The sequence below is a fragment of the Pyxicephalus adspersus genome, chromosome 9 (assembly GCF_032062135.1).
Source record: "Pyxicephalus adspersus chromosome 9, UCB_Pads_2.0, whole genome shotgun sequence".
Lineage (NCBI taxonomy): Eukaryota > Metazoa > Chordata > Amphibia > Anura > Pyxicephalidae > Pyxicephalus > Pyxicephalus adspersus.
Window position 1 is genome coordinate 31258660 of NC_092866.1, and position 12645 is coordinate 31271304.

Here is a 12645-nt window from a genome sequence, read left to right on the forward strand (position 1 = left end):
ATGCATTCACCAGACCAGTTGGAATCTAGTAAGAACTAGCAATCACAGCTTGTTCCTTTAGTCAGTGTCTCTGTCAATCCACACCTTGTAAAGTTAACCTGTTTGTGGTCAACACCACATAAGTAAGCATACTCCTACTCTGATCTGGCAGATGGCATAATTCTAAATGATCACTACCATTCTTGTTGGATTCATCCTGCAATGATTTCAGTAGTCACAGGACCTAAGTCCTCTTGACTTACTAAAGCCTTAAGGTCTTCCACCTTTTAGGTTCATGTAATGCCATTTATAACCCTAAAATTTGTACAGAAACACCTTTAAATCTGCCACTTGGGATACATCCTTTCATCATCCTCTAGAAATTTCACATATCAGTGTCTTCATATGGACAGGATAGATGTTGAGAAATTGGCTGGGTCATCGTTGTAATCTATCAGACAGGAAATGAGGTGGACATGCAGAAGATAACTTCTGCATGTGGTAATGCCTAATGTGTGGAAGTTACAGTGCGTAGGGAAACAGGCTAATTAACCTCAGTCCTGAAAATAGTAATTTACAAGTTTGCAAAAAGGAGAGGCAAAACTGGATTTTGGGTTTACATTTTCCAAGAATTGGAATCCAAAAATCTTTTAGTTTAATTAAACATGTTATGACCCTTATTTTTATTTTGTTTTTTTTTTTGGCATGATCAGTCTCTTTAAAACCTTGTCAGGTTGAGGTTGGAATAAAGGTGAATATTGATATTCTCATACCCTGTCAAGGGTGGTATTGGTAATTATAAAATTGTAAAAAAACTAAAGGCTTCTTTTGCGTTTACACACTTGAAACACTGAAACCCTTGTGTTAGGGGTTTTAATACCCTGAAATGATGGTTTGGGCTATTATTTTCCTTTTTTCTAGGTTTTGGTCATTTGATTCATAATTGTTTTCTTTTTACACTATTCCTGGTAGAAATTATGCCATCACTAATCTTAATGGATCTTTTTTCATCTCCTAAATATGACACACAATTATTATATTTACCATAATTGTTACCTTAACATAATTTAACATTTTTGCCCTTAGAGAAATACCACTGGCCCCACCAGCATTCCACACACAGTTCCGCTACCTTTGTGAACCTTGCTTATTCCTAACAATTAATAAAGAATACTTAAAAGGAGTCATTAGCTGCATGCTATATTCAGTAAGTGCTGTACTATTATTCCAATGCAAGAAATTCAAAAGACCATGACAAAATCCTGATGCATTTCATAGTAACAGTACTTAGTCATAAAGCCCACAACTGAGCTAAGATGGTGGAGACTAAACAGTAAGTATTCACCCATAGTAAAGAAACCAACCCATTAATCAATAATCATATGTTATTTTTAGCCAATTGCATAGCTTGTTCCCTAAGTAAGAAAACTGAATAGAGCATCTAACATGTATTATTTATTCTTACTACTTAGAGACTTTATAATATTTGTATTAATTTTTTTTTGGGGGGGGGGATGTTGAATAACAATTGTGGGGATGTAGGGGGCAATAAACAAACAGCTCATTAAGATAAATGTTTACAATAAACAGGTTAAAAAAAAGGAAACGATTATAATAGAGCTTGACAAACCTAAACAAGAAATGGGAGCTCTATCTTAATAACCTAGTAGCCTGTCAACAGCAACAGTCCTCTTAGTTTTGCATAACTATTTAAATCAGGCAAAATCAATATTTTTTTCCCCATACTCGATAAAAGACGCTTTTATGACACAGTGGGGTAAGGTGGAGAGGGATGGGGATGGCTAAGAGGGAGTGAAGGGTTATGTGTTTTGCTTGTATTCTATTAACTGTTTTAAATTATCCATCTACAAAAAGTATTAAAAACATAACTCCACACATACATGTGTTTACAATGGAAGTCCAACACAAAGGTCTAGTGGTCAAATAGTATAATAATTAGTCACAGCTAAACTACATAAAAGCGAATTGAATGGAATTAGTATTCTTAAAAATGTCTCATTTATGAAAATACAACACTTTCCATTCAGTATTAAACCTTACATGTTTTTTGAAAAACAATCATCCCACGGTGGCTACATACACTTGTTTTTTTCCCAATATCCCACATATGGTTACCAGTTCTGTCTCTTAACCCTCGAGAGCAGTGTTTCTCTATCGGGATTGTGTGAAACCGCTGACCACCACACTAATGAACTGTGGCACTGTGGCTCAGAGGTCTGGCCTTTGCAGCTCTAGGTCCCAGGTTCGAATCTCTGCCAGGAGATTATCTGCATGGAATTGCAAGTTCTTTCTGTGTTTGCGTGGATTTCCTCTGGGTACTCTGGTTTCCTCCCACATTCCAAAAACATGCAGTTAGGTTAATTGGCTTCCTCGAAAATTGACCTTAGACTGTATTAAAGACATTTGGCTATGGTAGGGACATTAGATTGTGACATTAGATTATGTCCCTTTCAGGGACAGCTAGTACCATACTATGGACTTAGAACAGCGCTGCATAATACACTGTATAAGTACTGTAAAATATTATTATATTTATTAATAATAATAATAATGTTAGCAGGGGTTCCCTGAAGACCTTAATGTTCAATGTTTCTTGAATGATGAATGCAAGTGGGCCTTCAATATTTTATGATATCATGCTGGATTCAACTTGCCACAAATTTTACTGAGTTCCCAAGGAACCTGGTGTACCTCCCCTCATTTGCATCATCCACAAACAAAGCACATAAGGTTGTAACAATGAAGTTTAATTTTGGTCTACTATGCAGCTTACTTTTGTAGACGTACCTCCTTTTGTGCATCTTGAAGCACTGCTCGTTTGCAGAGAAGCCTGTTTCCTTGTATCTCAATAAATTTTACTGGCAGTTGTGGCCAAAAAATCTTGTTAGCTTTTAAGTGTTAGGTTCCGGTTTTGCACTTGACCTATAATTCATAGTATAAAGGTTAAATCAAGTTTGCAATTTTCACATGACTTTGTTCTAATAAAAACAGGTACGCTAATGTAATGCAACTTTCTTTTTTGTTGTTTTTTTAGGCGGAAGTGTGGGATCTGGAGATCGTACAAACAAACCATACCTCATGCCCTACAGATGTCAGTGATATTAAGGAGGGATTCATAGTTGTGAAAGGACATTCTGGGGTAGGTTTTTTGTTTTTTTTGTTTTTTTACAGATTGACAATTAGGGCTTGTTAATACACAAAGTTTCACAAGCTTTTAGTATGAATAGCCAAACTTGGCTAATGTTATTTCCTTAATATGTTGTTTTATGTATGAGAATGCATTGTGTATATGTTACTAAACAATATGTGGGCTTCTTCCCATATGCTATCTTAGACTAGCTGCCAAACCAGTTTTTAACAGTGAATTCGCTTAACCCTTCTTGGTGTTCTCTCCTGAAATTTTTTTAAGCCCGGTGGGGGACAACTGTAGCTGCTGGATGGTCAAATAGAGGATTAATTAATAAATAACAAATTTAGTGCTCCCAGTTATTTGCCATGATGTCCAGTAAACCCAAAAAAAGTGTCAGCTTTCCACTGGCCCCTAAATTTTGTTTTACTTTCTAATGACCTCCCTCTTGGTATGTCCTATTTTTCCATCTTTGTAATCTGCCAAAACTGTGCTATTGTGACCCAGCTTCCTAGTGTCTCGTGTTTTGTAAAAAGTGTATTTACTTGTAATAGTGTAATCTATGTAGTGTAATAACTTAGGCTTAATTCACAATATTGTTTAAAGAAAAAACAAGAAAAAAAAATACTATGACATTTATCACTTAATTTAACTGCTATACGCTCAGGAATGGTAACAGATTTTACTTGCTAATCTTTTTTTAGGTGGCTGCAGAGGCTAGGAAAGCATTGTTTTCTTTTCCACTTTTTAAAATTTAAATGGTTAGAAGAAAAAGATAATCACAAGTGCAATTCAAGCCTAAATAAATGGCTGATAAAAAGCCATTAAATGTTGCATGCTTTGCCTGAAAAAATGTGCATTAATGTTGGTGCCTTCTACTGCCAAAAAGAGACAAAAAATTGATTCATTTTTGTAAGAAATACAGGAAAAACTGCTAATGTGAACTAAATCTTAGGCTGTGTTTGGCGTTTCATTAAAGTTGCAGTGCAGTTATGGCTTTCTCACACCAGGGAATAGCTGCCTCAGGGAAAATGCTACATGTAAAATCTGACTTCAGATGCCCAATAAATGAGTGGAGACAAGTGAGTGCTTCAGAACTGCTCACTGTCTCCCTCTTGTAAATATGCAAATGCTGGTTCTTGCAAAAAATTGCAAGTTCCCAGTGGCAAAGTGGCAGCTGCTGGGGGCGTGGCTTGGCTGGTCTGACAGATGGGCACGTGGCTCCAGCTTTGCTTCTGTGCAGCATTCCGGGCAGTGAAAATGGACAGAATGCTGAGACAGCATAGCAGTAGGGACCTCCCACTACGCTGTCACTCGCCACTCAACTAACGATCAAGACATATCTGGAGGAGAGCCTGCAGCCAGAATCTATCCAAGATGGTGCTGGCAATTCACTAAACCCAGCATTGCCAGGACTGTCTCCTGAGTCTCCTAGGGCTCCACGGGTGCTGCAGAGCCTCTCCGTTTCTCGCCACTCCTCAGAAGACTCCAGCAGCCTGGATTCAATGTCTGCTGCTTCTGCATGGGCTGCACAGGGCCTTGTTTCTCCCAATCAGCTGAATTGGGGTGATGATCCACATTCGGTCTCCTAGAGGGACTTCTTGCAGCATCTTCCCACTAAGCAAGATTTTCATACCCTGATTACTGAGGTCCAAGCTATGTGTCTCTTTGAAATGGGAGCTCTGCAAGTGGATTTCATTCGGTTGTCCAGCAGGATGGAAAGCAGTGATGATGAGCTACAACATGATAAAAAGGAAATTACTCGCCTTCACCACAAAATCTATGCACAAAACACCAATCTCGGGGAGCTTTACTATCACCTGGAGGATCTAGACAACCGAGGCCGCCACAACAACATACAGGTACATAGTCTCCCAGAAGCGACGGGGCCTGATGAATTTAACTGGTCCTACGAGCAGTGTTGAAAAGCATCCTGGGCCATCCTTTTACTCACAGATCAAGTTCGACAGGGCATGTTGGCCTCCAAGACCCAATCCACTTCGTGCCTAAGGGATATGTTATCTGTTGTCTCACTGACTTTGAGTTAAAGAAGCAAATCATGTTCAAAGCCCGCCACATGCAATCTAGAACTTGATGGGACTTATGTTCATCTTTATCAGGATCTTTCATGGCACACCTTGCATTAATGCAGATTGCTTCAACCTTTACTTGGGGTGCCCCGACCTCTACCTACGGTGTTTTGTGACAACAACCTTCCCTACAGTTGGGGTTTTTCGTTCTCCCTCTCAGTGAGGAAAGATGGTCCTACCGCCACACTATGTTTACCAGAGGATTTATCCACCTTTTGAAAAGAACTGATTTTCCTATGTCCTGATCATCCTGGATGAGATCTTCTTGCCTCTCCTGGTAGAAAACCAGGTTGGAATCTGGTGGCCTCAAAGAAGCGGCGAGAGCCTAGGTGACTTTAATGTTATTGTGTTATTTAGTATGTTCGCTTGTCTCTTCTCAGCCCTACACCTCCCTCCTACCTCTCCCCATCTGTTCAACACTATCTCCCCCAACTCTTACTTGGCCACCTACATTATCTCATTGACTGCTCACATACTAGACCAAAGGAGCATAGCTTGAAGGTGCCCTACTCATCCCCACACTGCTGGCGCCCCTCACTTTTGTTTGGTTGGATGTGGACATGTGTGTCCTTCTCAAATAGCTGTAGTACATTGTATTCTCATATCATGGCGTTAAAATTAGTGTCATTTACTGGTAAAGGCTTAAGTTCCAATAGAAAGAGGACGTTTCCTTTCCAGGAGTTTAAGTGTCAAGCAGCGGACACAGGCTGAAACAGGGATATTCAAATTTGCCTCCAGATATCAACAAATATCCCATATGACCTCTTCTTCCACGGAGAAGAAAGCTGGTGTGGCCGTCCTGCCTAAACATACCTTTAATTTTGGTTCCACCAAGGTTGTTTCAGACTTGAATGGCAGATATATACTGAACAGCCATTTGCGAGATATCCCCCTTTTACCATTTGTAATGTTGTTGCACCCAATACAGGCAAAATCATGTTCCTATCTCAACTGTTTAACATACTCACCACACCACGCTCATCCAAACCTACTTAGTTATTGGAAAAAAGTTCAATTTATTCTTTTCCCCTACATTTGACAAACTATCTCCGTCAGACGGCCCCTCTTCCCAGGTTTCAGATTGACCCTCCCGCAGATTCCACCAACTTGTACCCCAGCACAACTTTTTTGGCTCATGATGGGTACAGCACCCATCAAAAAGTCCCATGACTATGACTCAACTAAAATAGAGTTCCTCTTTGAACAGTATTATCAAAACTTATATTGCACAGCTCTGCAGGCACAGAGTTTCACTGCAGGATATTTAACAGCAGACATACACTGCTAATACTTGCTAACCCTCCCCAGAATTACCTCCACTAATTTGCAAGCACTCAATCAGCCTATTTCGGTGTAGGAAATCTCTCTAGTAATAAAAAACCTTCCCTTAAACAAAGCCCCTATCTCTGATGCAAAAAGCTTGGTGGCAAGGTCCAGTGGACTTCGACAGCGCAAGCATACATTTGCTACCTGATGTTTCAGCGCAGACCCTATGTATGCACCGTACCCTTCTCCCATATTACTACTACTATCTGGCAAACTACAGATGGATGCACCCATTCCATGTGTTGATAACAAAGGGGCAGGGAGTCATTTGCCTTAGACCACCATGCACAGCTCCCTGTGCTATTTTCAATGTTAGGAGTTGTTCTCCCAATTGTTCTCCCAAACTGGCTGGGTTTCCCCACAGAAGAAGCGGCCTTTCTGCTGTGCAACCGCTGAAGGGATCTTTCCCTGGAGACCTATGCACACTGCCTTAACGGGAGAGAGGAGCACCTCGGGCCCTATAGCTAATGAAGCCTAACCCCCACTCTGTGACCCTTTTTTTTTTTTTGGACTGTTGATATATGTTCTGCAGTTTTTGCACCTGATACATGCTATCATGGCTGAACTGTTCTGTGCCTGATGCTCACATTACACTGATGACATTGTTTCTTGGCTGTGTTGGACTTGCTGAATAAGATGTTACTTATCTGCCCCCTAGTGGGAAGAGTTGCTAGCTGGGATTAATATTGCTGGTTTGCACATGCATTTTATCTGTTAATGCCATATACTGTCTTTACAATGTCGGTTGACATATCAGAATGTGTTTGATGCCTTAGTGGAGTGCTTAATACCTCTCGTCTGACCTGACAATTTCATCCCACAAGGCTGCGGAGTCCGTGCCTTACTGTTTTACAGCTCTGGAGGGCTAGAAATACCTCTGGAATTGTCAGTACATGTGCTGCTAATGCTAATGGATCGGTTATATAATCCTGCTGGATGGCTCCTGCACAGTGGCAACACTTTACGGATATGACTCAAGAACAAGGAGTGATACTTTGTTCTGTGCCCGAATGTTCTATGCTGCTCAATGTGCCATCCGACTATGATCTGTTTTGTACTGTGGCGGCACATGTTTGTGTTCTTTTGCACGTGGAGCTTTTATTGTCCTACTAAGGACGATACTTATTATATACCTTGGTTACTCTAATTTTATCCATTAATTATAATGGGAGTCATTGTTTACCATTTTTGTTACTTTCAAGTTAATTTTTGATGTGGATTTCAATGTTTTGTTATGCTTTACCCTGACACGGCAGAGGTGAGTGGAAACATGCCTACATCGTGTTCCACTTTCCCCCACTAGTTTGCTCCTTTTCCTGGCGAAATAGGAGCTAGACACTTACATTAACTAGTACTTGCTAGTGAACTCCAGCAGTGAGCCCAGAGTAAAGCACCAGCCCTTCCTTTTCCTCATTATCTTTGATTCAACCCTTTTCTCTTTCTTCACACCTACCCCCCCCCCCTTTTTTTTCCCCCCTTTTTTCTTCTCTTCCTACCCTTCCCCGCCTTTTGCATAGTCCTTAGCCTATCCCTCCCCCCTAACCTTCTCTTCCACGCCCGCCACTTCCTCCCTAACGCTTCTATGTCGCTAAAGATTACATCCTTTAATGCCTAAGGCCTTAACTCTCCATTTAAGCGCTCTATGGTTCTAAATGCCCTTAACTGCCTGAAATGTCACATAGCGTTTGTGCAGGAAACTCATTTCAGGCATGATAAGATACCGTCGCTCACGCCGCTTTCATATAGCTTACCATGGCTCATCACCTGATTCCAAGTCCAAAGGCACCAATATACTTATTGACAAATCTATCCCATGGTCACTGGTCACACTGAAGGTAGACCCTGAGGGGCGCTACCTCCCAACTCTTTACCCTGGTTAACCTGTACCTTCCCAATACTAATCAAGTATCTTATTTGAAAGAGTTCCTTGATGTTGCTGAATTGTTTTCAGAGGGTAGTTTGGTAGTGGACAGAGATTTCAATTTGGCTTTAGAGCCGGCTTATGATGTATCAAGAAGGGCCTCTCGCCTCCCATACTCAGTCCTACAGCGCCTGAAGAGTCTTTTGCACCTCCACCAACTTACCGATATCTGGAGAAAACAGCACCCCAACGAAAGAGACTGTACTTTCTACTCCCTGGTTCACAAAACCTATTCATGCGTAGACTTTTTCATGGTCAAACATGATACCATCCCTCTGGTGCAGAGTTTCGAGATAGCAAATATGACATGATAATGATACATGGAACCCTTCAGCGATGGAGGCAACAGGCTTTTTCGTGGTTCGGCTGCTGTAACATTTTCAAAATGAACATCAAGCCCCGCCTCCTGTATTTACTTCAGACTTTACTGGTGCAACTCCCTCTCCACTTGTTGCATAAATTTTGTTCTGAATTCCTGAAATTTATCTGGAGTACTGAAACCCCCCGCCTTAACTAATTTCTTCTCAGTCTTTCAAAAGATAGAGGGGACCTGGCTCTCCCAGACCCCAGGCATGCTGGCTTTAAGGGCTGGGTCAGACTGGGAGACTCAATGTCCCCCAGTAATGTTAAGTGTTGCAGCATGGTCCCCATCTGAAGATATTGCTACCTTGCGTCGCAACTCTTTTATAGTTGAGACGCTTAGAGTTGTGTTGAAATATTTTCGTGAGGAAGGGATTGCTGCCTTTACCTCCCCCATGTCTCCTATACTGGGAAACCCTAGGTTTTTCAACCAGTAGAAAGGATTCAATCTTTAAGATTTAGATTGAGAATTATATATTCCTAGTTACCTATTTTTCGCAGCCTTCCACCTGGCTTACCACAGAACAGCTTCAAATAGACTACTCCCTTCCTTGCCTAGATATGTTGGGGAAGATATAGTACCAACATTTTATTTTGTCCCTGCTGCCAGCACAGGATATTCAATGTCCCTTTGCTTCCATAGAAAGCCTCTGCGTCACTGGAGACCCCTCAAGAGGTGTTTTTCCCTATATGTATAAATTGCAACTGACTGCACGTGACTCCTCTGTACCTTATTTCGTAGCCAAATGGGAGAGGGACCTTAATGTTGAGTTTACAGAAGACCGAATAGTCCTCATGCCATATTACGGGCACAAGTCCTCCATTAGCAGCTGGTACCAAGAAACCAATTATAAACTACTTACTAGGTGGTAAAGAACTTCTGTTCGGCTGGCTAAAATTTACCCGCACACAAGCTCTATGTGCTTGAGATGTGGTCATCACACAGGTACGTTGCTGCACATATTTTGGAGCTCCCCTGTAATGGCTTCATTCTGGGCAGGGGTTTGCAGAAATAGTGCAAAGGTTGACGGGGATATCGATTCATGACAAACTGGAGCTCGCCCTGCTACATGTGTCAGCAATGTCGAGGAAACACTACAAAAGATCCCTTCTGCACCATTTGTTAAACGCAGCCAAAGCCTGTATTCCCCCATTGTGGAGGCACAATACTTCGCCAACTCTCCAGCATTGGGTAGATAGGGTGAATGACATTCAATATATGGAAGAACTTGTTGGATCAGAAGACTGATCTTCACGCAGACCAGTGCGTGCCTGGTTTTACTGCGACAACTTTGAGACCTCTGCAGATTATATACAACTGCTCCGTCCCCCTGCACAGGACCTGAGCGCTTGATGGGCTTTTCCACACAACCTCCCTCCTCCCCACTCCTTCCCCATGTGCCTCCCCATTCCCATGTTTATTTTTCTGCTGTTGTCTACCTCTTTCCATATCATTTTTTTTTCTATCTTCCTTTTTTTCCTCCCCTAATATTACAAAATCGGTGACCAATGAGACTTCAACTAGGTCATCACACTCCGGTTACAAATTGCATATTGAATATTTGTGCGTTTTGCCAAACTGTAATATGCTGTGAATTGTTTGTCCTTATCTCTCTTCTATTTCCATAGTGTTCATGGTTACAGTACTGTCTGCCATGTTTTTTTCTGTTCAACTGTTTGATATTTTCTACCTCTGCCTGATTAAGTACTGTGAATGCCTGTCTGTTTTGCTGGTTGCTAATAACTATAAATAAAAAAAAACATAAATTATCAATGGGTATAAATAAAATAGAAATACATAAACTGAATATATCAGCACATTCAGGTAGCCAAACTAACGTAACAATATCTCAAAAATCTCCCCTTACCTGCGTTATTCCTGAAGAACAAGAAGCTTTCTCGTCACCCTATGCATTTAGCCCTTTAAAAAAATTCTGCTATTCAATATCTATGAGAGTGATCAATAATTAGGAAAGAAAAGCTGCTCACCCGGGGACTGGCAGTTTACCAATGGGGCTCCTGATGTTCCTCCACACCCCCATCTAGGTGCCCCATGGCTTCCGGCCTTTCTCAGTCCCCGAATTTTCCCCACTGCGTGCAGAATATTGCTTACCACCACCTCGACAGGGAGGCATGGCAATGACAACACACATAGAGCTGTCTCTGTGATTGATGCCCTTAATGAAGGCTTTTGATTGTCTTAGCTGGCTATTTGTGTTTGCTATTTACTTTGGGATCAGAGGCCCATTCTTGCAGGCAATTAGTGCACTCTACACCACGCCATTAGCCACAATGAAATACATCATGCTATGTCCATATCTTTTCCCATTACGAATAGGTCCAGACAGGGTGGCCTACTGTCTCCTCTACTGTTCGCACGCTTTATAAAACCCCTTGCAGCCGCTATTAGAGCCAATCTGGACATCAAAAGAGCAGACATCCGGCGAACCCTCTTTACCATTTCACTTAATACCTACGACATTCTTCTCACCCTTACTCAACCCCCCATGTCGCTCCTCAACCTTTGGAGCGAGCTAGAGAGATATGGCTCCCTGGCGGGCTATAAAATTAATACCCAAAAGACTGCATCTCTCTCTATCTCTAAATATGCCATCTTCTTGACTCGGCTCCCTCCAAAGCTTATATCACTTCATGTGGTGTACATCACACCATATGCACTCCATTATAAGCATAACTTTCCTCCCCTCTTTAAATATGATCCACTTTCCCCCATGCTGTTCACTAGGGATATCTGGAGACAATGTCCAACCAACTTGGCATCCACTATGCACATAGTAGAATGTTCTGGGGAGGGAAATGTCTTTGGAGGAATGGTCAGACCTGTGGACCTCAGCCAACAAAACTTCTATATGTGTGACTTACAAAGTAAATGGCTATAACATTTTTATTTAGCTGGTACCACACCCTGGTGGTTCTACATAGTCTCTTCCCTGCGGTTGATCCATCATGCTGGCAGTGTGGGGGGTCGACAGGAGTAACATGGAACACATCTTTGGGATTGCCAAAATAATCTGTCACATATTGTTGGCAGCTTGCTCCATTATAGCCTCTCATTAGAAAAACATGGTACCCCCTTCCAGAGAGGCATTATATATCAGGATATCAATTTAATATACTGTATTTTCCGGCTTATAAGACGACTGGGCGTATAAGACGACTGGGCGTATAAGACGACCCCCAGCTTTTCCAGTTAAAATATAGTTTGTTGCACTTAAAAAAAAAAAAAAAAGTAACAAAATTTTTTTTACTTTAAATAATAGAATTATCTACCCTTCTATGTAAAGTAGTCACACAGATCCACCTAGTGGCTGATTTGTAAATCACAATATTCTATAACACGCATATAAATCTATACCGCATGGCTCACAGCATTCCCCCGAAGCTCTCTGACGGCTGACTCTTGCTAACCCGAGCTCAGATCTTCTTCCCGTTCAGGGGATTGGTATATAAGAACCCGGCGTATAAGATGACCCCTGACTTTGGCACAGATTTTTCGGGGTTAAAAAGACATCTTATACGGTAATACTTTACTGCCATGTTAGGAGATGGAATCAAATTCCAGAAAGTCTAGGATGATTGGGATGCTTACTATACTACTTACCCCTTAACTGCTTATATAAGTTGCCCTCCCCCCTCTACCACCTTTTTCCTTCTTCCCCCTTGACCCTTGCCCCCCTTTTGTTGAAGGTTCACTATATATATTGGTATTTTACATGGACTACCCCTTTATAGGGATGCCTTGCTTGACAGATGTTTGTCAGTTTTTCTGCCATGTTGCTCAAGTTGTATTATTTCAGGAA

At 41.5% G+C, this 12645-nt stretch overlaps 1 protein-coding gene across 1 annotated transcript in view; it reads left to right on the top strand.

The window, feature by feature from the left end:
• Positions 1-12645, top strand: part of EDC4 (enhancer of mRNA decapping 4) — a 256361-nt gene that overhangs the window by 76416 nt on the left and 167300 nt on the right. The window contains exon 8 of the mRNA XM_072423087.1: positions 3035-3139. Within this exon, the coding sequence (XP_072279188.1) occupies positions 3035-3139 (105 nt within the window). The remainder of the gene's footprint in view (positions 1-3034; positions 3140-12645) is intronic.